Raw genomic sequence first — 27,875 nt, forward strand, 5'->3', positions numbered from 1 at the left:
GACCACATCAAAGCTCTTTCAAGAATTAACAGATTTATTTCTTATACAAAATACTGTAGGTATTGTATAAAAATTTGTTTACAAATCATGACAGTGACAAAATAAAGGCAGTTATACAGTCCTCTCCCAATTCAACACACCAGGAGAATTACAACACACACAAATCTACTGTAATGTAAAAATACTGGCTCTCTGAAGGCACTTGGTAAAGTTATGAAATTCTGAGATTTAAACTGAATGTTATCACAAAGAAGAAATTTCAGCTCATGCTTGAATCTGTTTGGAAGAACAGATTATTTTTTTCTTCTTTTTGTTCAAAACCAAAAGGTAGCAAACACAGTATAATACAGTAAGTGTACCTGCATTCAAATTGGTGAGATGTTGGTATAGACCAAATTAGACCAGTGCCTCAGTCTCATCACCACTTTGTGTGGTTCACAAACAATTCAGATACAGTACCAAACGTATTGCAAGAAATGTACACTTGTATACTGTTTTATATATAAGTACCATGGATGTATACAACTGAAAAACACTGCAACTCATCTAAACAAATTTTGTTCTCCCAAAATGTGTGTTGGAATATGGTCACGTCCATTCCAATGATAAAATTATGAACTAAAGCAAATATATATATACTGTATATATAAATAAGTGCATGCATGATGCAAAGTTGCAGCTGGTGAATTTCCTCAAAGCGGAGGAGTGGATGATCTTTACTCCCATTTAGTTTTCAGTTACTGTTTTCTGTCTCCTACTTGACTCTGCTGGTAACAGACTTCTATTTACAGAGCTTAACCTCAAGAAACAAAAATATCTCAGAATAAGAGTGGCAGGATGATGTAAGATAACGAGGTTAGTCATATTTCCCAGTCTACCAGTCTTTGCTCATTTATGGAAAACACTCCATCGAATGGAATTAAACGCCCTTGTAATGCTTTCACAGACCGTGTTGTCTTGCCTTTATGAATACGGAAATTGTTACATGGGAACAGATTTCATGAGAGGCGTCTAAAGGATGACTCAGAATGTACAGAAAGTCATTTAAAAAGCATAAAAGATACACAAACTATAAACAAACATACATTGATATAAAAACATTAGTGCAAAGTTGTAGAAATACAAAAAATCAGCATACAAAAATTACAAATTGTGTAATAACACTGTGCTTGAGCCAAAAGCAAAGGTGAGGAGCTTATCCTGCCATTTGCTTTGGGTAACTCCGTCATGCCCGTACCTACCCTCAGTCTGTCCGCCTTCCTCTGATTATTAGTACCCTCTTGATTTGACCAGCACCTCTGTCCCTGTTGAACAGTCTCAGGTTCCTGAGTTATGTCAAAGATGAATCAGGACTTGCACAGGTGCCTTGCCCGTCAGTGAGGAAAGAGTGCCTCGTGTGAACTGTAAATGGCTCACGGTGCTTGATGCACTACCAGCAGTAATACCCCTGGAGAAGATGCAGGGCCTTGTTAGAGCTACATTAGGCTTTTATACAAAACTACTGTAGGTTTTAAACGAATAAGCAAGAAGAAAAAAGAAAAAACAGCTACACAAAGAGTCTCTGAAGCCTGCAGCAGATTTTCATTTTCTTTGTAAAATTTTGGTTCTGTTTTTAAAATTCATCATTTTATTCAATTGCTAACGGGTAAAATACTTATAACTTCAGGTATGGTGAACTTAAATTAAAGTTTTTCTATGAGGAGAGAAAATTCTACCATCCTCAAAGTTATGACACCCTTCAAAAGCAAGATTTCAACTAAATAAAAGCCAAAAAGGACTTTGATTTCACCAAACAACAGTAATAATGGTTATTTTAGCCCAAAAATCTTCATTCTGTCCCTCATGAACCTGTAACGTGGCCTTAAAGCAGCCAGTTGTCTTCACCAGATGATTAGTTCAGGGAAAGAGACACCGCTGCTTCTTCCTGTCTCTCCTACCAGGCCTCGAGTAAGTTTGGATCAAGTGATGGGTGAGGTTTCTGTTTCTTCAGTTGGTGAGTCCTCCATGTTAGCGCTTACTTATTTCCTTCACTGGAAAGTTCAAGCTCCTGAGTTTATTCAGTTGTATATCTGGCAGTGTGTGAGCTGGTTTCGCGGAGACCTTTTTATTTATTTTTTTTTTTTTAGCTTAATCGTGTGGAGGAGGTCACTCTGCTGCAAACAGATGGTTGGGGTAAGAGGTGGCATGTTATTGCTGTAACAACTGGGAATTTATTTTCTCTGATTGTGCTGCAGTATCTGTGCCCTAAATCCACTGGTAACAGTCTTCCTCCTGGTACAGCAATCACACATTACACTCACTTGGAAATGTGCTCATTTTAGAAGAGGGGGGGGCTTGACAAAGGAAATAACCACAATCCTTCACTTCCTTGGAATGCCTTCGGGTGTGTGTGTATGAGTGTATTTGTGCAAAGTATTTACATGGGCACATTAGGTTTCTTAAAGTCAGTAGGAACAGGCTGGATCTAGTTCTCTGACTGGGGTGAGAGGACGGCGCACTTTGGCAATGACCAGTCTTGTCATTTTGTAAGAGTGAAACCATCACTGCCAGGGCATTTTCCTGGACGCTTCCCTGTCGTCCAGCAGCTCTACAGTCGGGGTCGGAGCTGGGGTGGGGTTGGGAGTGGAGCGGCAGGACGGTTGTAGAGGCAGCGTGGCCGTGGAGGATGACACCGGCATGTCCAGACTCTCCAGGGAGTCAGAGAGGGCACGGTTGGTTTCATGTTGTGGACAGAGGACGTAGCGGTTGGGGTGGTGGACCTCCACTGTGGTCACAGAGTCCAGGCCCTTCAGGCAGAGAGGAGACGGCCCTCCAATGGGGTCACGGCCTCCGACAGCCCCAAGCTCCATGGAGGACTCATCCATGTTGACATACAAGATTTCGTCTGGATCCTGGGTGTCTGGCAGATCCTCAAGGGCTTTTTCCAGCTCGCAGCGCAGGGACTCAAAAGATGGACGATCCTTGGGGCTCAGCAGCCAGCAAGAGAACATCAGGGCATAGCTGGAGAGAACAATGACATGTTAATTGTTTAATTAATGTTTACACATTGTTAAAGCATGTGAAAAACAGTAAAACTTCCTTTCACATTTCCCATAGTTTCCCAGTAATTGACTGGAAATGAACAGATATGTACAGTATGTTGTGTAAAATCTTTAGGACATTTGCTGGAAAGGACTCACAAACTTAACAAAATGATAAATTAATTTTTACTTTGACTTAAATAGATCTGTCAGTTTTTCAGGTTATTAGGAGTAATAATTATTAAGAACAACAAACAACAAATTGTATATGAAATTCATCTTACAAATTCTATCTCTTCTATTTTCTATTTAACTATTTCATCATTAAATACAAACTTAGAATTTTTCTGGGATGTTCTTCAGAAATGATGGTGCCTATAAAATAATGCATGACATAAAAATCAAGAGATAAGCTGCTTTCCAAAATGCTACTTAACAATTTATATAAGTGTTTTTTGATTTGATACAGGGATCCAGCTTTCCAAATGGAGGATATCTATTTATACATAAATGCTTTAGTGAAGGCGTGTTTATCAAAGAATCTTTAAGAAACTTGGAAAATATTCAAAGTGCCATCTCAGCCTATTGAAAAGCAGATAGACTGGAACTGTTTAGCCATTAGCCGTGATTGCTTCATAGAAAAAAAAGGGTTTTCTAATCACGAGAGAAGGTACTTCATCATTAGCTGAGTGTATTTTGTGAGGAATGTGCAGTGAAGGAGCAGACACTCACATGCTGTCCAGACAGTCTGGAGGCTGTTTGAGACGGTTACCCTGTCTCAAATAATCATAAATCTCACTGTTTTCAACCCCAGGGTACGGCGTCTGGCCCCGCGTGGCGATCTCCCACATGGTGACTCCAAACGACCACTAAGAGAGAGAGAGAGAGAGAAGGACGAAGTGAGAGAGAGGGAGAGAGGGGAAGGTTTCAGGAATTTTAATTCCTTTAGGTTTTACACACCTTGCCACACTACTCAAACAGGAATCTGCGCTGCTCAAACACTGCCAATGGAAATAAAACTGCTATGTGTGTCTAAGCTTTCCGAGAATCCCCCTTTATCCACGAGCTACTAAAGAATGTTCAACTTTTTAACACTTGAACACCAGGGCCCCACCAACATACAAGCAGTGATATACCAGCTGTTACAGTTAATATCTCATACATATCCCTTTAACATTAGGGTAACCTTGAAGCTATAGTCACCCAAATCTACTTTTTACTACCAAACACTCACCCCCAGTAGACATGAAAGGTGGCTGTAAGAGGTTTGCACAGTTATTTCTTCCTTAGAACAGATCAAATCTAATAGTTAACACTGAGAGAAAAACTTCTCAAACCACTCCTGCAGCATAATTTTCCTCTCTACTTTGCGTCCATCTGCTCAATAAGTTCTCAACGCTCAGTTGTGCCAAAATGTGGATAAAATAGACTAAAATACACAAATACACTCCAAAAGCTTGAAAACATGAAGCTGAAAATAATATAATTAGTGAAATAGAGAAGTGGATTATGCTGCAGCAGAGCTTTAAAAAGTTTCTTTGGATTCTTTGGTACTGATTTATCACTTCTGGAAGAATCTATTGTAACGGACTGAATTCAGGATAACCAAAGCTGCCGTTTGCTGTGCTTAAGGAAAACTACGAATCTTTTAGAAACATATTCCAAGTCCTATCAAGTGTTTTGATACTAAACAGACAGATGTTGAAGCCTACAATAAATGGTGAACCTTGTGGGGACCAGCCTTTTAGGGCCCCAGATGGTAGGTGAACAGATTTGTGTCCCCAAAATGGGACAAATACAAGTACACACACACACACACACACTGACACAAGCACATAGGAGGTAAACTAACCACATCACTCTTTGTGGTGTAGACGCGGTCAGCCAAGCTTTCGATGGCGATCCATTTGACAGGCATCTTGGAGATCCGTCCCTGCCTGTAGTAGTCTCCGTTGTAGATCTTCTTGGAGAGGCCAAAGTCGGCCACACATACGTTCATATTCTCATTCAGCCTGAGACAGAGAGACCAGTGTTAAAGAGCTGTTTTTGGCAGAAAAGGAGCATTCAAGAAGTGGTGGAAAGTAACAAAGTACATTTGCTGAAGTGCTGCATGTATGTACAGCTGTGAGGAACTTGCACTTAAATATTTACTTTTTGCACTTTTTTGAGCCACTACATATATTTGACAGCTATTAAGACTTAATATGCAAAACATATGATCATCTTATAAAAAATTATGCATTGTATATTAAATTATCTATTGTTGCCCTTGAGAGAGTGTCCTTTGATTAGCTTTTGATTCTTTTTCTCCTCTCTGCTTTGAGCTCAGTCTCTTGGTCTTTAAGAATTTTACTTTTTTTTTTAAAGGCTGAAGACGCCTTTCCACAGAAGATCAAAAAAGGAAAGAGATAGACCAAGCAAGAACCCATAAAGGAACTGAGAGAGTAAAAAAACGGAAGCAGATATTGTGCTTACATGCAGTTGCGAGCAGCGAGGTCTCTGTGGATGAAGTTCTTATTGCTGAGGTATTCCATTCCCCGGGCAATATCCGTCATGAACTTTACCAACATTTGAGACGGGAGGTACTGTAGGACAACACAGAGGGAAAAAGGGTTTATACACACATCCGCCGCGGCTGACATGTATTTTTGGAACAGTAGAGGGCACTACAGCCTATCTCTGTAATGACCTGTAATCAATCTGAACTGAGTGCTCTCTGCTCCAGATACTAACAGCCTACTCCTGTGGGAAGGATAGGGTTCAACACCACTGTGTTTCTTGAATGTTTGCCGAACGCATGGATGTTTCAACATTTTGTAGGGAATCTTGTTTTGATTAGGCTTGTGTTTCTCAATCCGGCTCTTCAGAGACTCACTGCGTATAGCACTTCTCTATTCCAAAAAACACTTCATCCATTAATAAGTAAAGCTGCAGATAGCAACAACGTACACATATCTTGTGTTTTCATGATCTCAGAGTGTACGTGCTGCCAGGGAGGTGTGGTTTGGGACTGACTGTAACAAATACTTTACATCTATTTGACCTTTGGATCCCGTTTTGCTGACAGACATTAATGTGAACTTCTAAACCCTGAACCCATTAAGTTGTTAAATTGTGTGGAATGTATGTTTGCATATGCGTAAGTGACTGAGTGTTCACATGTGTGTGTTGCTGACTCATTATTTGCAATCAAACTAACCACAGGACAGTCTCCCAGCCTTGAGTATAGCAGATAACTGTGCAGGTCTCCGTGTTTCATATAAGGTAGGATGACCACAGGGGAGGGGTAACCTTCACTCTCCACAGTCTGCAGACACACACCTGTAAAAACACCTCGGCTTAATGTTGTACACATAGATTTCACACATGCTCTGTACATTCAGAGGTTAACAAAATTGTACTCATAATCCCAAATGTTAAAAAAAACTTGAACTTCATTTACCTGTAGTGGTTTTTGGCCACTACAGGTAAGTTTTGGTTTTCTTTGCCCAGGTTTTGAGATATCCTTCTCCAAGAGAGACACATATCTTAATGTTTTGGCCTCTGCTACAAAATTCAAAAGCAGCTTGTCTTTCCAAAAACAATGTTCCTGTGACTTTGGATAATCTACAAAAAAATGCAGTAAACAAGTTTCATTGGGACTATTTCTCTGGTAGAAAGTAGGTCCAAAGAAAACAGTTGATAGTGAGGTTTGTCAATTATCCTGAATAACTGAGATGCTGTTTATGGAAAGACCCATTGCTGTTAAGTTTATTAATCCCCATTGTTTCAGGCAGAAATGTCTGAGATGTATATTTCAAAACCGGGACAGAGAAACTAGGGGTAAGTGAGAAAAAATGTCTTGGATGAGCCCACCCTTGACTCGCCAAGCGGTATGAATCTTAACTCACCTAGAAGCCTCATGACATTAGGGTGGTCAAACTCCTTCATACAGGCAGCTTCGCGGAGAAAATCTTCCATCTCTGAGCGGGTACAGATGGCAACTGGAGAGGAGACAGTACAGAGGTGAGGCCCTGTGGTTTTGCATTGCTCAGTGGGTAACGTATAGCCAGGGTAAGAAATAAACCTTTATTTCGGAGGGCATTTTGGCTCTTGGATATATTAAACTATTAATTAATTCATGCTAGCAGTTTTAACCACTATGTTTGTTTTAACTTCTTTGCCACAGCTTGAGACTCGCAGAATGTCTCACTGAAGAGGGTGGTGCTGTTTTTCCCAAATCTAAAAAAAATCATCTTTTCCCCCTGAACTTTTGGGGGTTTTTACACAATTGTCTTTACTTTGGCACTATGGTTTATGTGGGCTCAAATCTTTCTTCTGCCAATAATACAAATTGCATCTTTGTCTGTTTTCTGATCAAAAACTGAGATTTTTGCCCCCAAACACCCATTAATTTCTGACCCTGGGGGCTGTGTGTTAAATGGCTTGTGTTCCCGAGATAAAGGGATTCATTGTGGTCACTGCTGAGTACTTTAACTGTCTACTTACTCTTCATAGTCTTGACAGCAACTTTGAGAACCGACTCCTCCTGAGTCAGCAACCCTTCCATCACAGAGCCAAACTCGCCTGAAGAAAGAAATTAAAACATAAACACCAAGTTTAAGATGCCACAAAATTAAATGTCTCATTTATTAGTGAAGGGTTGTTAGTCTCACGACTTTACGGAGTACAGAGCTATAAAGTTATCACACTGTAAACTGTTCAAGGTCAAAAGCCATTAGTGTCAGACGGAAATTACTGGAGATAAGTGGAAAGAAAGCTCTGGTAGATAAGTCCTGACTGTGTACCAACCTTGATACAAAAGTGTTCACAAAAGCCTTTTTCTTTGCTGTTTGTCAAGCACTCCCTGCGTCTTAACTGATACTCTACATATTAACTTCAGGCTGTCCCAGAAATGAGACTGACACAGTTAAAAAAAACCTACCTTCTCCCAGGGTTTTCCCAAGAGTTAGTTTATGTCTGTCCACCATCACATCTTGGAGCTTTTGCTTCAGCTCATCACTGATGCCCAAGCTGTTCACTGAGGAGGAAAAAATAAGGAATTTCAATGGTGTTTGAACTTTAATGAAGAACATTGAAAAGAGAGAAAAACAGACAGATTGTACCAAGCGGACGCCCTTGCTTTTCCAAAACCACAATACCCAACACAGAGCCAAAAACAATGTGTTAATAAACACTGCCAGATTTAAATCAGAATGAAAACAAGACTGTCAGTGGAATGACACAATCCATTTTCTGGTAAAACTCAACACAATACAAAAAATGCATTAAATCTTTATAGTTTTCTTCTTTTTGTTAATGTGAAAATAATAAAATTTAGAGTTCTAACATTAAAGCATTTAAAGCTGTATTAATGGAAAGCATATTTTAGAATCTATTGTTTTTTCTTGTCCTTTTTCAAACATACACAAAACTCTTTCAGTCCGCTACGCATGTATCTGTAATGGAGCTGCTTTGTCCTTTCAGGCCATTTTTCAGGTGTGAGAAACATGACCATGTGATCCTTCAGGGAGCAGATTGGAGTGGGGGGAGATGAGGTCAGAGGTATTAAACTGGTTTAAACATTTCTGAGTCGCCTCAACCTGCTGGCTGTCACTGAGCTGTACGGTGGCGAGCGGCCTTCGCTACAGACATTAGCTCTGTTTTTACATCTGGGCCGGGATATGGCAGGGCAATGACATGTTTGAAGATTCCCCTCCAGATGCTGCTACACCATCAATCTGCCACGCGTCGGACAATGATGTGCTCAGTCCACAGGCATGTCCCAACATAAGCTAGCGTGACCAGCTATTAGCCAACGCATGCAATAACAGAAGCCCCAGGGTTCGGATTCGTCCTGAGAATTGGCCAGAATTACTGGTCAACATTAGCAGCATAAATCCCGCCCAAATCCCTCCAATCTGGCCCTTCCTTCATTCCCCCATTCACTTCCAGAACACATTATCTCCACATCTCTTTCTCTTGGCTCATCTCATTTTACTCAGTGAATGAAAAAGGGTCTTTTTTTTTTTTTTCTTTCTTTTTTTCGCTTTTTCGCTCTAGTTTTGCCTCTCCCCTGGCCTCTTTGTGGCTGTGGCAAGCTGAGACTTGTGTATGAGGTCTACACAAATATTGAGCGTACACCAGGGACAATGTCAGGACTTGAATGTGACCCAGCTGTGTGAAATTCGAGTCTGTACGCTGTGTTTACAGGTGCGTATCTCTGTCTGTAATCAGGAGGATTCACAGGGGCTGCTGACTGGTGATAGCACACAGACAACTGCAATCTAATGCTTTATGTTCCACTGGTACGAGGTTGTCGCTCCAACTGGACGAGACTTGAAACTCTGACTTCGCTCCCTGAAGGTCAAATGATCTCCTCACTCCGGTCAGAACAGTTGAATAACTCATCATCTGTTGTTACAGCTTGCTTAAGTTTGATATAATCCCTTGCAGAGGTTTGTCATGTCACTCTCTCCGTGATGTAATTGTATCCCTTTTCCCACATGTTTGGCCTCCCCAATATGTTGTTATCTTGATTCCACCTTCCCCGCCCCATCTCCTTCCTTCGCTCTCTCAGCAAGATGACTAAACTGTACTCGAGCCAAACTTCACTCTGCTGTTTACGCCTGAGAGCACAGAGCATAACTTCATGGATTTGCTGTACATCTAACTGATATGATTATAGAAAGATTACGTTATTAAGTATAAGGGGCACAGTGTTGTTGTGGAGTAAGTCAGCTGACTGAACACTCCAGGGCTGTTTTCACAGCTGCAGGAAAAATGACTTAACCCTTAGTTGTTCATGTTCTTGCCTTTGATCAACAAAACAAACTAAGGACGTGCATCCTTGCTTGAAATGTGAAGTATAGAGCTGTCATTGTGTGTCATTAGAGATTTCCTTCATCTGAACTGTTGGATCCAGGCCCAGGGCATGAGAGGAGATGCTATTATGCAGCTTTTTTGTATTGCTATCTATCCTGGGGACAGAGGCCCGTTTGGGCATGCTGAGAGACACACTTGCTCTTACTCTCTTACCGCTGTAGGGACAGTCAGCGCTGGCAAAGTCAAGCGTAAAGTGTCATGTTTCTGAGGAGCATGCAGAGGCAGAGAGAGAGAGGAACTCACATGTTGCCTCTGTAGTCCTGCGGCTGTAGGTGCGGCGAGCGCGGTACCTGACCACCAGCTCCCCGCTCTCCATCATGGGCTCGAACGCCTCTCTGTGAAGAGCGTACACACATCATTCAAAACAGGGTAAAACACAGCAAGAGGTCGCTCAAACAGATGCGTAAACACAGCTGAAAGCATGGCATTGCTCCATAATTCATAACACGGACTGTTGGTCTTTCAAAACAGATGTCTTCTAACTCATCCAAATGCTACAGAATGCATGCAGAAGTGACGCAGGAGCTTTAAAAAAAAATAAAAAATACTGTAGCTTTTTGGTTTTGGCACAGCTATCGAGTCCCCTCCCTTTCACCCACGAGGAGCATTAACAGCCTACGCACCCGAAGCGCGTCTCCTTGCGCCGCAGCTTGGCCACGTAAACAGCCATGAGCACAGCTATGGACACGGCACCGGCGATGGCCATCACCACGTACCACCAGTGCCAGGAAAAGGCTGGAGGCGATGACAGACCTGAGGGAAGGCACATGAACAAAAACAGCAATTAAGTTGTGATTTATCTTATTAATTAAAGGTAAAGAAATATCTACAGCTGTATTATTTATTGATATATTCAGATGTAATCATCAGATAGCCTATAACTGCTTTATGTCACTTTTGTGGTGCCTTGCATCTACTTCCATTTTTACATAATCATGTGAGGAAAAATATGTTTCAACTGGTCAAATCAATGAAGTGACATCAGTCCTGCCTTCGAGGACTATTGAGCTCATTTCTACTCTTACTATAAATGCTTTTTTCCTCTCGTTCTTAAAACATCTACTTTATCTTGGTGTCCCTCATCGCTCACATTAAATTTAATTGCAGCAAACCCACAAGCTACTGCTAAAACCCTACCATTGTTTTCAACTTTTCCTCCCATTCACACTCATCCTCCCCCGACTTTCTCTGCCTCTTCTTCTCTTTTTATCTCCCATTCTTGTTGTTTGAATTGTCTGTCTGGCTCTATTAGACTAAGCAAACAAAGATGCTACACTGTTCCTGCCTGTTATAAATATTTATGATGCGTCTCCTCATTCACCCCCACACCCCTCTTCCCCTTTCCCCGTCTCTCTGAGATCCTCTTTTTCTCTTTTTTCTCTTCCTTCCTTTTTTTTTTCTGCGATACACAGGAAGGAACTCTCAGGCTCATGATGACTGAGAATAAGAAAGAGAAGTCCTGTGCTGGAAAAAAAAACCCCCACTGTGAGCTCACTTCCACTGTCACTGTGTCATTTTGTGCCACTCTGAGAGGTCATAGCAGAGCGTGTGTGTAGGTTTGCATGTGAACGCTGGTTATTACTCACCTCTAAATTCCTCCATTTCTGTGAGAGTGAAAAAAAAAAGCAGAACCAAGGTCAATATTGTGACTTTCAGGAGAAAAACATCTTATTTTTGTGAAACCTATAATAACACTTTCATGCTTGAAGAATTAAATGAATCAACTTTTGGAAAAACTGAAGTTGTAAGACAAAATCTAACTATTGCTTGCAAAATGTTTTTGTAAACAATGAAATAGCAGTTCTGGAGGTTCCTCAAAAAAAAAACTAATGGATTGAATGAATCTTAAGTAATCTACTTCAGAAATCATCCATTTTTAAGATTTAACCCCTAAAAGAGAATATTATTTTCCATCTTCTTGTCACTCACCGGGAGCAACAAGCGTCAGAGTCTGTGTGGGGGTCCAGGGTCCTTGCCCCGCCCCTGTATAGGCACACACTCGAAAAGACACATTGGACAAAGGGACGGACAGATTGATTGAAAGCTCTGTGACCAGTCCAGTATCCACAACAAACTGTCAACAAAAGAAAAGAGAGAGACTGTCAGTATCGAGCTGAATGGATATTTGTCAGTATTAATCCAAATTACATGAACAAGGTTAGAAACCATGGCAACCTCACAGTGTGTTTTGGCTGTGAGTGTCCCGGACTGACCTGCTGTGTGGACGGTGTGCTGTACTCCACCATGTAGCCCTGTAGCTCTCCATTCAGCTTCCCTGGAGGCCCCTCCCACGCAAGTAGCACCTCTGTCTCATTTAGCACCGCTGTGACGTTAACTGGTGGGTTTTCTGGCACTGGAAGAACAAAAAAAAAAAAAAACAACTTGAAATTGAAGGCATTTCACTTTTCACACAGCTACGTGACTTATTACTTGTTGAGTTGCTGTAAAGTTTGGTAAGCATGTAGCTTCAGGGTGCGGCGGCGTATGTGTCAAAAGATTTTGGGTATGAATGAGGAGCCGGCAGTGCTCCGACTGTGAGCCCGGTGGCCAGGGGCCAGTGGGCTGGGAGTTAGCCAGGCGTGTGTTGTTTTGACAGCCTGGAGCCTCGAGGGTGTGGATAACTACAACAGCTGGAAAGGGAAGATGTCAGAGAATGTGGAGAATTCAGCTTTATTAGGACAAAAAAATGGCAACCTAAGGGCACAACAGACAGGGGCGATTAGCTGGGTTCAGAAGCCACTGCACTCTGTCTGTCTCAGCATGGTTGGGGGAAACACAGATGGATACGTGCTGAGGCCTGTTTCTCCTTCCTTCACACTGTCCAGTCTCGGCAGTCGATCCCTATTTTTTTCTTTTATTCTCTGGACCCTGCCCTTTTCTTTCCTGGCCTTCTGGAGTAGAGAGTGAAAAAGGCTGCTGGCAGCAGAAATACCCAGTGGAGAAAAAAACCTAGTTAAATAACATGCTAGAAATAGTGTGAGGAATGTGTGTGTGTGTGTGTGTGTGTGTGTGTGTGTGTGTGTGTGTGTGTGTGTGTTGTTATTAATGCTCTGTATAGCACATAAATCCAAGAACCTTTTCGCAAGGAGACGACACTGCTTATTTCCTTTGTGGGCGTTTGAGTTAAGGCTTACAAAGTCACACAAACTAGCTGGACACCATCACACGCCTACACTAACACACACATGCACACACGCACACGCACATACACACACACACACACACACACACAAAAGTCAGTGTGAGTTTGGGAAACATGGCCTAGCCTATGGATGATGTTATCAGGAAGCGTTTGGCGGGTGATTGTTTCCACATGTGGTCCCCGTTCTGCCTGCCAGCAGCAACAAAAACAACCTCCAAGTCAAGTTCGTTCCAGCAGTTCGTCTCCACCTATACTCCGTCATCCATTAGTCTTTCTGCCTCTCTCTCCACTTCCTTATTGCCTGGCTGCTTGCTTTCTCACTTCCCCTCCCCTCCTCCTCATTTTCTTTCTTTCTCCCTGCCTCCCGTTCTACATGATTACATCTCCCTCTTTCCAAGTTTTCTTCTCCCTCGCTGCCCTCTCCGTGGTAATGCCTCTCTTTTCATGCAGCTACGAGTTCAAGCGAACGGAGATGGTAACCGTTGACGTAAAAACTTTGTGGAAGAAAAAACACTCCAGTTGCGAGAGTTTTTTGGGAAGTTTCAAAAGGAAAACCAAAAAACGAGATGTGTGCTGGTATCGTTTTTCTGAAATGCAGAAACTACAAGGTCTTCCACATGAAAGCAGCGCAGGCTTGGCAAGAGGCTGAGAAACAAACACTTCTGAGACACAATTAGTTCACAACAGCAGAGGTTAACATCTGCACCCATGGCAGACTACTGTTTCACATCCTGTTGTGTGCTGCTATTTACGAAGCCGTGTCACATAACCACGCTAAGAAGCATTTAAACATGGTTTGAAGGCAGGGCAGTTACCCTCAGTTTCTCTCTGTAGGCTACATCTTGTCCTCTCAGTCTCTGCGTGGGTCAACACATGGATGGAAAAGGGTCATCCTCAAGCCAAAAATTGAGTCATGAGCCCTGAGATCCGGAGTCTGTTCCCCCATAAATGAAAACAAATTCAGCACTATACAGGAAACATGTTTCCGAGATCAGTCGGAGCATAAATATTAGTGTCATCAAAAATGTTCAGGACATCCAAGTTGTTTCAATTTTTATGGTGGAACATACTGTTGTCCGTCTTCGGCGAATGGGATTGTTTAATGATTGTGGTTGCAATTTGCTGACAGTAGTAGGTCTATTAAACTGGATCAAATGTGACACGCCTATTAAACCGGATCAAATGTGACACATTTGTCTGTGTGCTGCCACGTAGTCATGAGTCACTTTCATCAGAGCAGTAAGTTTGAGTGTTCTGCAATTCAGCATTAATTTTATTTTAGGGGTACAAACAGATGTGATGAAACAGATGTGCAGAGGGAACCAGGACAGGAGTCTCTTTGTTGCCTTTTCAGTATAACAAACTATGTTAAAACGCGGTGTGAGCCTGTCAAATGTTGATCATTTTGTTTGGTTGTTTGTTTATTTTGGATCGATGCATTTCTGGAGTTATTTCAGGATGTGAAAGGAAACGGCATTTACAGAACGGGTATGTAGAACATAATCTCATTGCAGCTTTCGGATTAGGAGGGTGACATGGGTCGTTTCGCTTCCTCTCCCACCGAACAGGCCGCCCCCCACCCCCCCACCCCCTTGCTTCTCTATTCTCTCATCCTCCGGGGAAAATAGTGGGCTTTGGGAAAATAGCAAAATGAGTGTTTTCTCAAAGCGCCCCCTTCCCCCGTTTCACTGCTCTTCCATCCATTCCTTGCTTACTCCCACCATCAACCCACTTCTTTTCTTTTTGTTTTTCCCACAGTGCCTTGCTGTGTGCTCTGGAGGGAGAAATCACAGGTCATCTGAGGTCAAAAAAAAAGGGGGTAAAAGAAAGATGAAGCAGGGGAAGCTGAAAGACTGGATTCAGAAAAAAAAAAAAAAAAGTTGTTCTACTTGTTTGGAGATGCAGGAAATAAATTCCTCAATAGTGTTTTTAGGATTCGAGGATGGAAAAGACTATTGCGAGAAAATGAGGGAGGAAGAGAATAGCCCGGTCTACTCGAAGGAAATGGAGGATGAATGAGAAGAAAAAGAGCTGGCAGGAGAAGAATGTAATAAAAGTGAACAACGTAAGAATTAGGGAGGAGACAGAGGAGCAGCAAATGGGGATGTCTGTGCCAGGATGACATTTGTAGTGCAGCACATAATTGCACAATTTATTAATGAGAAACAAATGGAGCAGAAAGATCTAAACAATAAGACCTTTTGGGAGTTTTGTCCCAGTCTTCAGCACTTAAACCACAGAGAGACATGGAAAATCTGGCTGAGCTGTCAGTAGTCTACCTCTCCTCTTCACTCTCTCACTCCCTTTGACCTTTCAGTACCTCCTGAACTATCTTTGACCACCAGCTGAATCTTATCCTTTTTTTTTTTCATCTTCTGACTCATTAGGACAAGTGCAGAGAGAGCTGCCAGAGCAAAAGTGGAACAATATTGTCCAAAGGGAAATTGTACAATTTGGCAAAACAGGAGTTTTCTTTTCCCAGAGAAACGAAACAGAGCTACCTACAACTTTTTAAAATAAAGAACTGAAAGTTGAAAATCCTATCCGTAGGCAACGTATCTCAAAACCACTTTTTGTCCTTCTTCATTACGGCGGCTTTTTAAGGAGTTCTACTTCTCCCTTTTTCTGTTTATGAGAAATGCTGCATTTAAGTGTTTTTAGATTATAAGTAGCTTCCATTATGGAAAGCCCCCATCATTCCTCCCATGGCATATCTCTCCTCTTACGCTCTTTCCACTGCTATTCATCCAGGGATAGAGACAGCATGAGCTGGCATGGAAAATCCCACCTCAGTTTAAACTCAAACACACAGCAGCCTAGCATTACAGTTTGGATAGAGTGCTGCGATCCTAACTGAGGCCTTTCAGGAGAATTTAACGTCCGCCCTCCCTCCTTTTTCCCCTGTCTCTGTCTCCACCCTACCCTGTCTCTTCAATACCAGTCCGCCTTCTACCTCAAGAGTTTACATTCGAAACTGGGTTCACAGGGGCACAGTGACTCGTGTCTGGTATTCCTCATAAACACAGATTAAGTTAAAGCAGCACAGGAAGGACTATTATGACTAACAGTGCACTGTAACTTGATTCGATGACTCCTTGTTATCATACAGAGGGTTCTGAAGAAGTTAAGCTGAAAAACAGTTTGCACAATCACAACAGCAGTGAAGACTCATGAATCAGAATCATGATTCTTGAGATAAACACTTTTAAAAAGCCATTAAGAGCCCCCTGATAGTAAGGAATTCCCCTTTAGGCATTTCACCTTCTTACATTAAGCTGTCAAAAAGTGAGCATGACTGTGACTACTGCAGGTGTCCTTTGGGAGTTTATGAATTCTAGGCAGGACAGCAAACGATCAAACAAACAACCCAAGGCATTAGAAATCATTAGATTAAGCTGCAACACAAGATTAAAATGCCAAATACTCACAACCTTTAACCACTGCATAGGCAAAAATTTTTTAAAAAGTTAATATTGAGTCAAGTAAGTCACAGTTTTGACTTCTCATAATAAAAAAGTTGCAGGAAGGGACTTGTCTCATGTATGTAAAAAACACTAAAACAACTTTGGAATACAAATGTGCTAATGCAGACCTGAGACTTCACCTGAAACAAGACCTGAAACTTGACTTGGACTTGTCTTGTTTAAATTGAGACACACACACACACACACACACACACACGCACACACACAGGAACAAGATGTGCACATTGAAAACAAACGTCTCTTCACTTGGAAGCCTCTCACCTCCTTCTAATGTGCGTAGCTCCAGCCAGTCCGACCACTCAGACGGGCCCTGGCTGCTGTGACAGGCCACCCTGACAGCGTAGCGGCTGTGGGGCTCCAGGTCCCCGATGACGTGCGTGGCCGGTGGGATGTTCACATTTTGGTTGTGGATCATCTTATCCGGGCCTGCTGTGAAGGTCTCACCCGAATGTTTAGCCTGGAACATTCAGATAATAAACTTAAATGTGTTGTATTATATATATTTTTTTACAAATCATTTTGATACATAAATATAAAATGAAACTATTATGAAGAAGCAACGTCTACCTGCTTTTACATCAGATTTCAGATTATGAGGTCAGATTTGGTGAGTGACCTGTTTTATTGCTTTATGGCCCAAACAGGAAGAGGACTCTGTTATTGTGTGCAAACTTAACTAAAACCTTTGAAGTGATGGAGATGGACGGAGATGGAGAAATAGACTCCAACATGTTGTGATGTCATATTTGTATTTTGATGATTTTTATGTGTGTACTTCTGTTTGCAAACTCACTTGCCTCAAATTGCCTTTGATTTTGAATTGAAGTGTTATTAATTATCAATACTTTAATATTTTAATTACACAATAAAACAATTAAATCAATGTTGAAATCAATGTTGAGGTTAATATTATATGTCAATATATGTGAATACTGGAAAATCTATATTTGACTAATATCAATATATCTGACATAATTCTTATTATCAAAATTAATTTGTGGATTTGAGTTGGTCTGCAGACGTTTTGTAAATATTATATGTAGCAGCTTTAAATGTTTTAAAGTTATTAGGTTTACATGATAGATAATAGGTGAAGTTGTGTTTTTAGCATTCATTTTCCTTATGACCCTTCATGCAGTAACTGATGATACTGGATATGAGGTATTGTGGAAGAAAAAATAGGGGGTTGGACTACATGTGTGACGGAGGTTGGGGGAGGGGGTTATTAAGTGTTAATTTCCAGAAATGGTGTAAAACTGCATCCTTGCTGTTTTGAACATGATCCAGACTCAGCAAGGTGCACTGAAAGCAGAACTCAACCAAAAATCACGGGCAGAAAGCTGCTGTCTCTGCAAAAACTCTCTGTGGTAAACAGATTTAAAGAGGAACACAAGGCTGGAAAAATGCTTCACTGCAACAATCTTTTAAACCCACATGAAAGTTTGCCGGTTTGAATCATTGTCCTCCGCTGCATCGCTCATTATCATGCGGCTCCTGCAGGCTACGGACTGCACTTCACAGGACGGGCTTACAGTCTGAGCTGAAAACTTGAATGAACTTAATGAACCTAAAAAAATAAATGAGCTGCTACACAAACAGATTAGGTGTGTGTGTGTGTGTGTGAGCAGATGATGTTTTGCGCTGCTTTAGACAATGAATTTTACTATATTCAAAAGCTGCATGAGTAACAGTAGTAGTCGAGAGATTTCTCTTTACGGCGTGAGTTCTGATTCCAAGGAGTATTAAGTTGTATGAATGAGGAGTGTGTATGAATGTGTGTGTATGAAAAAAGAGAACCAGATAGAGTCATCCCTGACTCGATGAATCACCGTCCGGCCTGTAAACAAGTGCGTTAAATCTAATTGTACAGCTCAGCCCTGAGTCACACTTCAGCCTGCATTCCCCTCGCATGGCTCAGACCCACAATACCTGCTGTCACTGCCTTTTCCTGTTTTCTTTAACTGACTTTCTCTCTCTCTCTCTCTCCATTTCTTCCTTTGTTCTTTCATTCTTTCTTCCATTTGTGGAGCACAGTAACATCTTTCTGCTCTCCGCACTGTAGCCTTTTTCATGTTTCTCTTCGCCACACAATGAACCGTTAAATTCAGATTTTTGCCCCATTCTGCTGAAGCCGGCCCCTCGCCTTGTTCCTCTGTGAGGGTGAGGGAGGGGAGAGGGGATTGGAGGGGAGGGGAGGGGGGGCAAGAGCAGCAAGAGGTATGAGGGGCAGCTTTATTAGAACCAGACGTTTAGGGGTGGTGCTGTACTGCTCCGCTTCTCCAGGAGAAAATGTGCCTCCTCTCTGCTACGAGTTGCAACGGCCAGAGAGCAGGATAGTGGCAGAGAGACGGAGAGAGCGAGCGAGGGAGGGAGCGGTGCTACATAAGATTAGTCCAGGAGGCCACTTTCCCAGAGTGAAACCTGATCCACTGGTACACGAATAAAGCAGGGAGGGGTAGAGGATGAGTTAAGAGAAGAAAAGAAAAGCAAGCTCTCTTTTCTTTAAAATTGGGCTCGCGAAAAAGGTAAGGCTCTGGTCTGCGGAAATCAGAGTCGAGCAAATAGCAGAAGACTGATGTGTTTGTTTAACATGCAGGTCAAACAGTTGCAGTTATTTTTCCAGGCTTGTTTTCTCAACTAGTTGTCGTATTCTCCTCTCACAGTTATCTCACCTGAACAGAGCAACGGATTATAGTGTAGTCGCCTCCGAAACCAGGCTGCCATGACAAATGGAGAGAGGTCTGAGTGATGTCCACAGCTTTCAGATTCTGAGGTGGGGATGGGAGAACTAAAGAAAGAAAGAAAGTGGGCAATTAACATAACTCTAAACATTCAAAACATACCCAAAGTGAACAAAGAGGGCTTCCACAGTATGACACCTACCAGTGATGGTACCAGATCCAGAGGTGGCAACACCCTTGCGATTATGGGCCTCACAAGAAAAGGTGCTGGTCCTGTTCAAACCTGGACGGAAATATGAAACGACATGTACGTGTGAAGAGGGAACATCTGGGGGTCTTCTAAATCCAGAAATCCTTGCTCAGCATGCTGAGTTGGATATAATGTTAACATGGGAAACGGTGTGAAAGTTCGAGCTGAAGTGAGAATAGTGGGAGGGTAATAGTTTCCATAAGGGAACGTGATCGCTTTGTCAACAGTACCATGATTAGTTATGGGGGTTGGTATTTGCTTGTTGATGCAAGAATACATTTTGAAGAGACCGGTGTGCAAGGTAAAACGATCGGTTTCAGCAGGTCGTTACTGTTAGTCTAGCTCAAACAAATAAAACATGTCTGCCAGAAATGATGCAGGTCCACCTTGCAATAATCAGTGCCAAGCATCTTTCCACCACATTTCATCAACATCAGACTGGCAGTCTCTTAAAGGTAAATCCCAAACATTCTTGTTAAAACTGCTCCCAGTGTTTCTGACTTATCACGCTCAATTTAAAAGCTTTGACTTTTTATCATAGCACCACTGTCAGCAAAAATACTACACGTGGAACCTTTTAATGTTTGCGCAAGCATGTATAATCCTCTCCAAGTTTTGTCAAAATAAAACCAGTGATAGTTTTATCTGATTTTTTTACAGATACACATCACTGTGAAGTCTTGATCTATATATTTTCCTAGCTGTATCAACATTTGTCTTCATACTGATGTAGAAGACGAATCTGATTTAAAATAATCAACACATGCATGCACAGTAAGCACTGATTTGGTAATTTGCAAGTCAAAAGACAACTGGGTTAACACTAAATTCGGCATCTTGGTTACATTCAACTGTTGCTTCAACAGCATTTAAAACATTATATTTCACTAGATAGTAATAAAGACCTGCTCCAAACTGAAATATAGTCATTGAAATACTGTTAAAACAATGTTATATGTTATCATGATATATATATATATGTCTATATTGCATTTTTAGACAATATTACACAAATTTCATCTGTAATAGGGAGACTAACTTAATATCAACCACCCAAGAATCGTTCTTCAACTTAAGCATCTTTAACCTACATATTCAAAGTCTAATGGGTTGTTGTTGTTCATGCCTGCAGCTTGCTGATAATGAAAAAAAGATTTGAAGTTGAACATTTTGTGCAGTGTAGTTTTGAGAACAAAAAGAGTTCCAGGTGTAAAAAAAAAGGCTGAGCTGTTGCCTTCAAGAGGCTGGGGCTCCTCTGAAGGGGGCAAATCACTGTGACAGACACTGACATTCAGCAGAGAATGAGTCCTCTCACAAAGTGACTCACAGCATGCTCACACACTCGAAACATTCCACAACATAGGCTTACTCACACTCACACTCACACACACACACACACACACATACTGAAACATGTGACATTCAAGTTTTATCACTGTTATCTAACACACCAACATTGTCAATCAGCCACAAACTGAGACACGCACAGAATTACGCAGTGTGTTGCTCTGCGCCGACGGCACCATGCCTCCATTGTGTTGCGGCCGGAAAAAGAACAGGGGGTACAATCCTCGCCGGGTGAAGTGAGGGGTTGTGAGAGAGGAAAAGGAGGGAGGGAGGGAGGGAGGGAGGGAGGGATGAGGGATGACCACTGGCTGTGTGGGTAAATGAACTGCTCATCAGGCCATCTCCAGATTATGCCGCTGGCCCTTCTGTCTCCTTCCTTCCCCATCAGCAAATCACAACATCCCCTGACCAGCTGCAAATGTCATAATCAGTCACTAGGTAGAACTCCTGAGTGCACGAGCACACCAGCGTTATTGACCGACAGTGTTAATGTCAGCTGGGAAATACAGTCAAGGCTTGGTGCATCCTTTAATTGACACAACAGTGCGCACAGAAAGCAAGATGTGACATACTGTACTTTCATAGTTTTGTCTCTACACTCCAGCATATTGGATTTAACATTTAGCCTCATGTGACAAACCTAACGACTGTCGTTTACACTTGGCCTGAGGTGACTCCGATAATGTTTACAACAGCAAGGAGCACTGACGAACCAAGTGGTATCAATGACCTTGATAACAACCCCACAAGGGTTAAATACTCAAGATTCCCCACTGGTCAGTTAGAGCAGCGACACATCTTCAAGTATCTTCAAGTATCTTCAAGTATCTACATCCAAGTCCAGCTGCCCTTGATTCAACCATCTTTGGATAACTATGACCATAATCATGGATTTAAGGCTACAGCTAACAATTATTTTTTTTTATTAACGATTAACCTAATCATTTTCTTGATTAATAGAATAAACATTTAGTCTGTAAAATGATGATACATGACAAAAACTATGGTTTAGGGTGATGCAAGACACAGGGCTACAGTTCAACACAGTGGAAACTACCTCAAATTTGAAGTTACTGAGACATGTGTTGCCCTCGATTCCTTAATAGTTGAATGAACTTCATGCCATTTCTCTTTATGGGCATATTGAAAGATGATTTGTGTTTGCCTTTGGTTTGGAGCTGTGGTCTGCCAGAGCAGCTGTCCATTCCAGAGATGTGAGTGTAAGTTACTGTCAAACAGGTCCTGGTCAACACCAGCCAGCCAGCTCTGATGAGTCAAACCAGATCTTTCAACCGACCGCTGCCGCCGCCTCATTCTCCCTCCTTCCGTCTGACTCAGCCTGGCCTCCTACTACTGGACTTAACATAGGCCAGCTATCTGGCAGGCAGCTGTGGTTTGCATTCAAGCAACAACAGAACCGTCCTCCTTTCTCTCTGTCTTTCTTTTATCTCCCTATGTCCTCTGCTCATCTATTTCCTTCCCCCAATAGTCCCTCTTGTGCATGCTGCTCTGCCTTTACCCGTCAACCACACAACCACAAGACACATCCTCAATGGATCTGCTGGCACGGCGCCAGGCAGCCAGCTCTCTCTGGGGAGGGCGGTAATTTGGTGGTTGTGTTTAAGCCAAAGAAGGGGGGATTTCGAAGTCTTTGAAACTATAGAGGATAGTTACTTTGTAGCTTTTGAAGCCGTCATTATAACCATTCTAAACAGATTAAATTAAAATGTTCTAGTAATTTAAAAACTTTTCTACCTGGTGCCAAAAACTGCTAACAGCCACTTCGTCTTTGACCGACTGAGTGCTGAGATGAGAAATCGATTCATTGTTTAGTCAGTCGGTAGAAATCATCAATAACATTGATAACTGATTCAACGTTTAAATCATTTATGAGTTCCAGCTTTTCAAATGTGTGTGTGTGTGCGCTGCTTTTTAGTATAACCATAAACAGAATATTGGGCTGCATCAGTGCAAAGTGGGAACACTCGAGGAGTTGATTGAGGCCGTATGTTTTAATGGATCTGACTGAGCAGTCTACATGTGGTGTTGAGTGTGGAGGTAATAGAGAGTGAAAAATGACACCTGTGAGGTTGAGTGTGGAGGGTGACAGGGCCACCGGGTCTCTCAGATTGTTTAGAGGAACGCCGTCCTGCAGCCAGATGACCTTGACTGGCTCCGGAGGTCCGTGGGCCACACATTGCAGACTCAAGGAGACGTTGGCCACTACAGACATGTGCTGGGGCTCCTTAGAGAAGTGAGGTAGGCCTGAGAAAGAATGAGCTGAATCAGGCTCTATACACTTTTAACCATCCATATAAAACTAGCACTTTTTTTGTAGGTCTTTATATATGTCAGGAAGATAAGATGAACTCACCCTCCAGCTGAATGCTCCCCTCCTCTGACAAAGTCTGGTGACCTTCTGACATAACAGCACATCGATAGGAGCCCATGTCTGGAAGCTGGACCTTCTCAATACTGTTATGTGTACAGAAAGGTGCAATTTCAGAGATTTCATTAAGATCAAGCAATGAAAAACCACACAGATAAAACAGGGAGATAAGGGCACAAACCCTGACTACTTTCCTTCCACATTTTGCCATCCAATCATACTGCGGTTAAATACATTAAGCTACAGCACGAGAGCTACTAGCAGCTTGGGTTTAATCATTCCTTTCAGACTTAATTTCAAAGTGCTCCACAGTGACTCGAAGACAGTATTGTGACATAATCCAGCAACAGTACTGGTTAAGCTAGTTGAGAGGTGGAGGAACAGGAAGTAAACAATAAGCAGGTGCCTAGGTAACATTTTTAAGCCAGGTGTGGCTGCTTCACATTCATGATGATCATCATTAAATGTCATGCACTGACAAAACCAATTAGTGTAAGCAGAGAAAACCGCTGCTTACGTGAGCGTGCTCATGATCGTCCAACTGTTGTGGCCGGTATGGACTTGGAACTGGTTGGTGTCTGCATACTGAAGTGGCACGCCATCTCTCAGCCAGAGGACATCTGGGGGGTCCTCTTCCTCGCCCCCTGTACCTTTCAGGGTGCAGTGCATCTTGACAGGTTTGCCCAGGGAAGAGATGACAGTAGCGGGACTCTTCTCAAACTCCAAATCTTTGATCAAGAAAGGGATGAAGCAGGAGTCACCAGAAATGATAGATAAAATCATCAACATACAGCGCACATTTACAACCTGATAAAGTTTTACACAGGCAATAAAACAAAGTCTTATGTTACAGCATACTGTTTTTCATAAGATACTATGGCCTTGATCTGATGTTATACTGCTGTTATACAATAAGTGAGAGATTAACTGACAAAAGAAATTGCTGTTGACTAATCCATTAGTTAACTAATTGTTTCACCACTAAAAGCTTCATTTGCTTGTGTGCTTGCTTTGATAAATGTGTTAATTTATGCTGGACGGGTTCGTCTTGGGTGAGATATGATAATACAAGGTAAACCCAGAGTTTATCCGCCGCTACACTGCCTTTTGAACAAGTCCTGTTATCTTGTGTCCCTCACCGATAGAAGGGCTGACCTGAAAAGGACAGAGCTGATACTGGGACAAAGGCTCCTTGTTAGAGGACGGCTGCTCCTGCTGCTCTAACAGTGTCAGAGCACAGAGAGCTCAACACAAACACTAAACATATTCAGGTTTTCTCTCTAACAGCGAAGATACGCCTACAGGTCGCCTGCCAAGACGTCTGCAAGTCTGTTCAACATCCAAAAAAATGATATGGAGATGGTTATAAATATGATGAATATAAAGTTCTCTGGCTGGTTTTTGCCTTGTCTTACATTTCTTACATTTAAGACATTCAACAGTAATAACAGGTATTCCTGATGATGTTGAGGGCTAGGCATGCGTGCTGTCTCAAAGATAAAAGAAAGGTCTTTGCTTTGATCTCCTCTAAGACACAAAACCGGCCAAGATGCATAAATATGATGGGCACGGATCTTTCCTACAGGATTCCTTTTCTTTTACAGCATCAAATAAAAATGCTAAGCATCCACGTAGCTGCCAAGGCAAGGAATAACTTCTCTTGATAAAACAGGAGAAAGATCAAATAATATAAGGATATGTGAACTTGGCTTGTGTTCTCAGATTTCAGAACAAGAATAAATCACACTTGGTTCACTGACTGATGCCTGTAAAGATTTTCTCAAGCTTGTCAACCCGCCTTCCTATTCTGTTTCATGGCCAACCTTCAACCTTTGACCCCTTCACTTTGACCCAAGGAGGACTCCGTTGCAACCCATCTCATGGAAAAACACACATAAACACCCATAATTCAACTGCTAAAAACAGACTACTAGTGTAAAACGTCCACTTTGGCAGCATTTTATTTCACCCATTAGTAGATCATACCCTTGATTTTTTTTTTTGTAAATGTGCATTTATTCCACACAACCACACACCCACAGGCAGATACACAATCCAGCATTCAAAAAGCTTGTTCTGGGAGCATGCAATAAATGAAGTGGCCCGCTGAGTCCCTGCTTCACTGCCTCGCTGTCTCTGTGTGCTTTTTGGCGTTAAAAGTCATTCCTTCCTTTATTTTTAAGCTTGGCTGAGCTCTTTCAGAAATCTGCACGGTCGTGACTTTGTTCTTTTTCAGTGCCATGTTGAACAAAAACAGCCTAGACTTTCCTTTCTTTGACTCTTCGTACTGCGTTCATATAATAATAAGCTTGTAAACCTTTTACAAGAACGCAGAGGTAGACAGAGAGAGCAGGCCGAGGTTAAGTTGTGTATGCCTGTCAGTGTATGTGTGTGTGTGTGTGTGTGGCCTCCAGTGATTCATTTATGTGTAACTACTCCGTCTCCTCCCTTATGTCCCTTGAATTCCTTGGAAGTCCTACACTTCTTTGTAACCTCTCCTCTCTTTCTCTTCATATCTACTCCTCTCACTCGGAGAAAACGCTCAGATGTTAAATGTCAGCGGACATGCACATACCAAAAATACCCAACACAGTCTGTGCATTTATCCTCCTCTGACGCCCTCCTTTATCTTCCTGGCTTTTTAACGCAACGCGTAATTCAGCCCCTCCATTCACTGCTGCGCCTTTGCCCTTCTCTCATTTAGCCCCCTTTTCATGCCATTCTTTGGATTCATCGCTACACATTTCGCCACCTCCCCTCCCAACTCTTTCTCAGCCGCTCTTGCCCCCTTACCCCATCCATCATTTCACTGCTTGAGTCTGAGTCAGACCTGCTCTGACTCACAAACCAAAGCATTTTCTCCCCCCTCCCGCGGCTCTCCCACCCGAGCCCCTCCTCATCCTTCACATCCCCTCACTTCTGGACCTGAGCCATCCCTACATCCAAATAGGAACTGAGACATCAGGAAAAATTCTCCTTTGAAAAACATCAGTCTAAGCTTATAAATCACCGTAGTGGCTAGTAATCTCTGTCCCTCCTGGTCATACATCTGCAGAGGGCAAAGGTACAGCTTCCAGATAGACAGCGTGACCATAATGGTCAAAACACATGAGCTGACAGGTGGAGGCCTCTAAAGGGACTCCGTGTTCTCATCCACAGGCTACGGGAGCTAATGGATTGCAAATCTTAACAGCCAGGTTGATTTTTATAACAGATAAGGACTACTGAATGATGGACAGGGTTTCCTCACGTGCATTCCTAATGTAAAAGGAACTGAAATGTAAACAATTTTCCTATACAGCAGGATGTATGTTGCTCTACTGTTTGCTTGTGAGTTGTGTGCTGTGATTCTCTCGATTCCCAGCAGGATTTATTTTAAGCCCCCTGCCACCTTTCCCTGCCTGCAATACATCTCTTAAAACTTCACAGTATGCCGGATATGCCATGACTGTTGGGAATCTTAGTCTGGATACCTGGTTTAGATAACTTCACAGCAAGAGTAAAAAGCAGAAGGGGGTTCATGCTGCACTTGATTTGAGAAACAAGAGCCTTTCAGCAGTCCAGCTATTGACACCGCTGAAAGAAAACAGCAGCACTCCAAAACATTAGTAAGACTACCTGCCAAGTAATGCTGTTCTCAATCATCGACATCAGCAAAACACAAGTCATCTCAGTCTGAGGTGATAAAAAATCTCAGACTGAAGCAATAAAACTAATCTTTTATTCGTTTTCTTTGTTCACCTTGTTTTAAAAGGCTTTTTTTATGAGTGAAGTGAATTCCTTCATGTTGGCCAGATGTTGACAAACTTGCAGCTGTGGTTGCTCTCGCCACCCCAGAGCAAATTAATTTAACGAGTTAGGAGCAGAAATGCTGGCTGAGCTAATTGCTCATTACGATGTTTTTCCTCGCATTTAAGTTGAGTAACAACAGTTCCAATAAATGCTGCTTCTGACTTACCTGTCAGCGTGCCTGCGGTTACTGGCCAAGCGGATAAAACGACGGTGAGGATCAATAATGACCATTTAGACCCATTTATGGTTTTTCTTGACAGGAGATCACATCTGAAAACGCGCTTCATGAGAAGAGCAGTCATCTTGGAAACATCACCGGACTCCATCACCGCATCCCAGCAGCGCAAAGATTCAAAGTTGTGCGCAGAGAAAAAGTTTTGCTCTGACTCGGGCAGATGCTGAAAATGTGATTATCCACAGATGGAGCCAATAGCAAAGCGGATCCCGTCGTTTCAGTTCCCTTTTAAAAAGAAAAAAAAAAAACGTCAAACGTCTTGTTTTCCTCTTATATGCTGTTGTTTTGGTTGATCTCAACACTGGGTCCTGTCCACCAAAGTTTCAGTTACGCAAAAAGCGCACAGCACTGGGTGCGCCAAACTTTTCTGCGGCTGATAAAGTTGTCCAAACCCGAGTCTATTTCTAGAAACCGAGGGAGTATTTTTAACCCTCTGTTTCCTGCACTCTGTCCTCCAAAGCCTCTCTCTCTCTCTCTCTCCTGCCTACCGGTTCTCTCAGACTCCCCCAGACATTCCCCTGCCTCTTTCTTTTCCCCTCTCCCCCCCTCTTTCAAACAGGACTCAAATTCCTCAACTCAAGTTCTTTCCACCCTGCTCCTCCTCCTCCTCCTCCTCCTTCTACTGAGTCTCCCTCCTTTTTCTCAGAGGATGTAAGAAACCCTGGGGCAT

General features: G+C 42.3%; 1 protein-coding gene across 1 annotated transcript; it reads right to left on the reverse strand.

The window, feature by feature from the left end:
• Positions 1–16: 16 nt before the first annotated feature.
• On the reverse strand, positions 17–27,721 carry LOC137186419 (tyrosine-protein kinase receptor UFO). Its single transcript, XM_067595350.1, has 20 exons — positions 27,137–27,721; positions 23,696–23,906; positions 23,164–23,264; positions 22,872–23,054; positions 19,395–19,475; positions 19,184–19,299; positions 16,773–16,968; positions 12,098–12,237; positions 11,814–11,958; positions 11,471–11,488; positions 10,508–10,637; positions 10,128–10,219; positions 7,945–8,040; positions 7,509–7,586; positions 6,911–7,003; positions 6,220–6,341; positions 5,496–5,605; positions 4,873–5,032; positions 3,753–3,889; positions 17–3,000 (listed from the first exon to the last, which is right to left on the reverse strand). Exons 1-20 carry the CDS (start codon positions 27,294–27,296, stop codon positions 2,541–2,543), a joined length of 2,829 nt encoding a protein of 942 aa, XP_067451451.1. The 5' UTR covers positions 27,297–27,721; the 3' UTR covers positions 17–2,540.
• Positions 27,722–27,875: the final 154 nt, after the last annotated feature.

The sequence above is a fragment of the Thunnus thynnus genome, chromosome 7, assembly GCF_963924715.1.
Source record: "Thunnus thynnus chromosome 7, fThuThy2.1, whole genome shotgun sequence".
Classification (NCBI taxonomy): Eukaryota; Metazoa; Chordata; class Actinopteri; order Scombriformes; family Scombridae; genus Thunnus; species Thunnus thynnus.

Excerpts from the sequence above, each read along its gene's own strand:
- LOC137186419 (XM_067595350.1), bottom strand. The coding sequence starts at position 27,296 with ATGGAGTCCGGTGATGTTTCCAAGATGACTGCTCTTCTCATGAAGCGC. Across the intron at positions 6,342-6,910 it reads TAATGTCATGAGGCTTCTAG|GTGTGTGTCTGCAGACTGTG; the intron begins GTGAGTTAAGAT and ends GTGTTTTTACAG. Across the intron at positions 5,606-6,219 it reads GGCTGGGAGACTGTCCTGTG|TACCTCCCGTCTCAAATGTT; the intron begins GTTAGTTTGATT and ends GTTGTCCTACAG.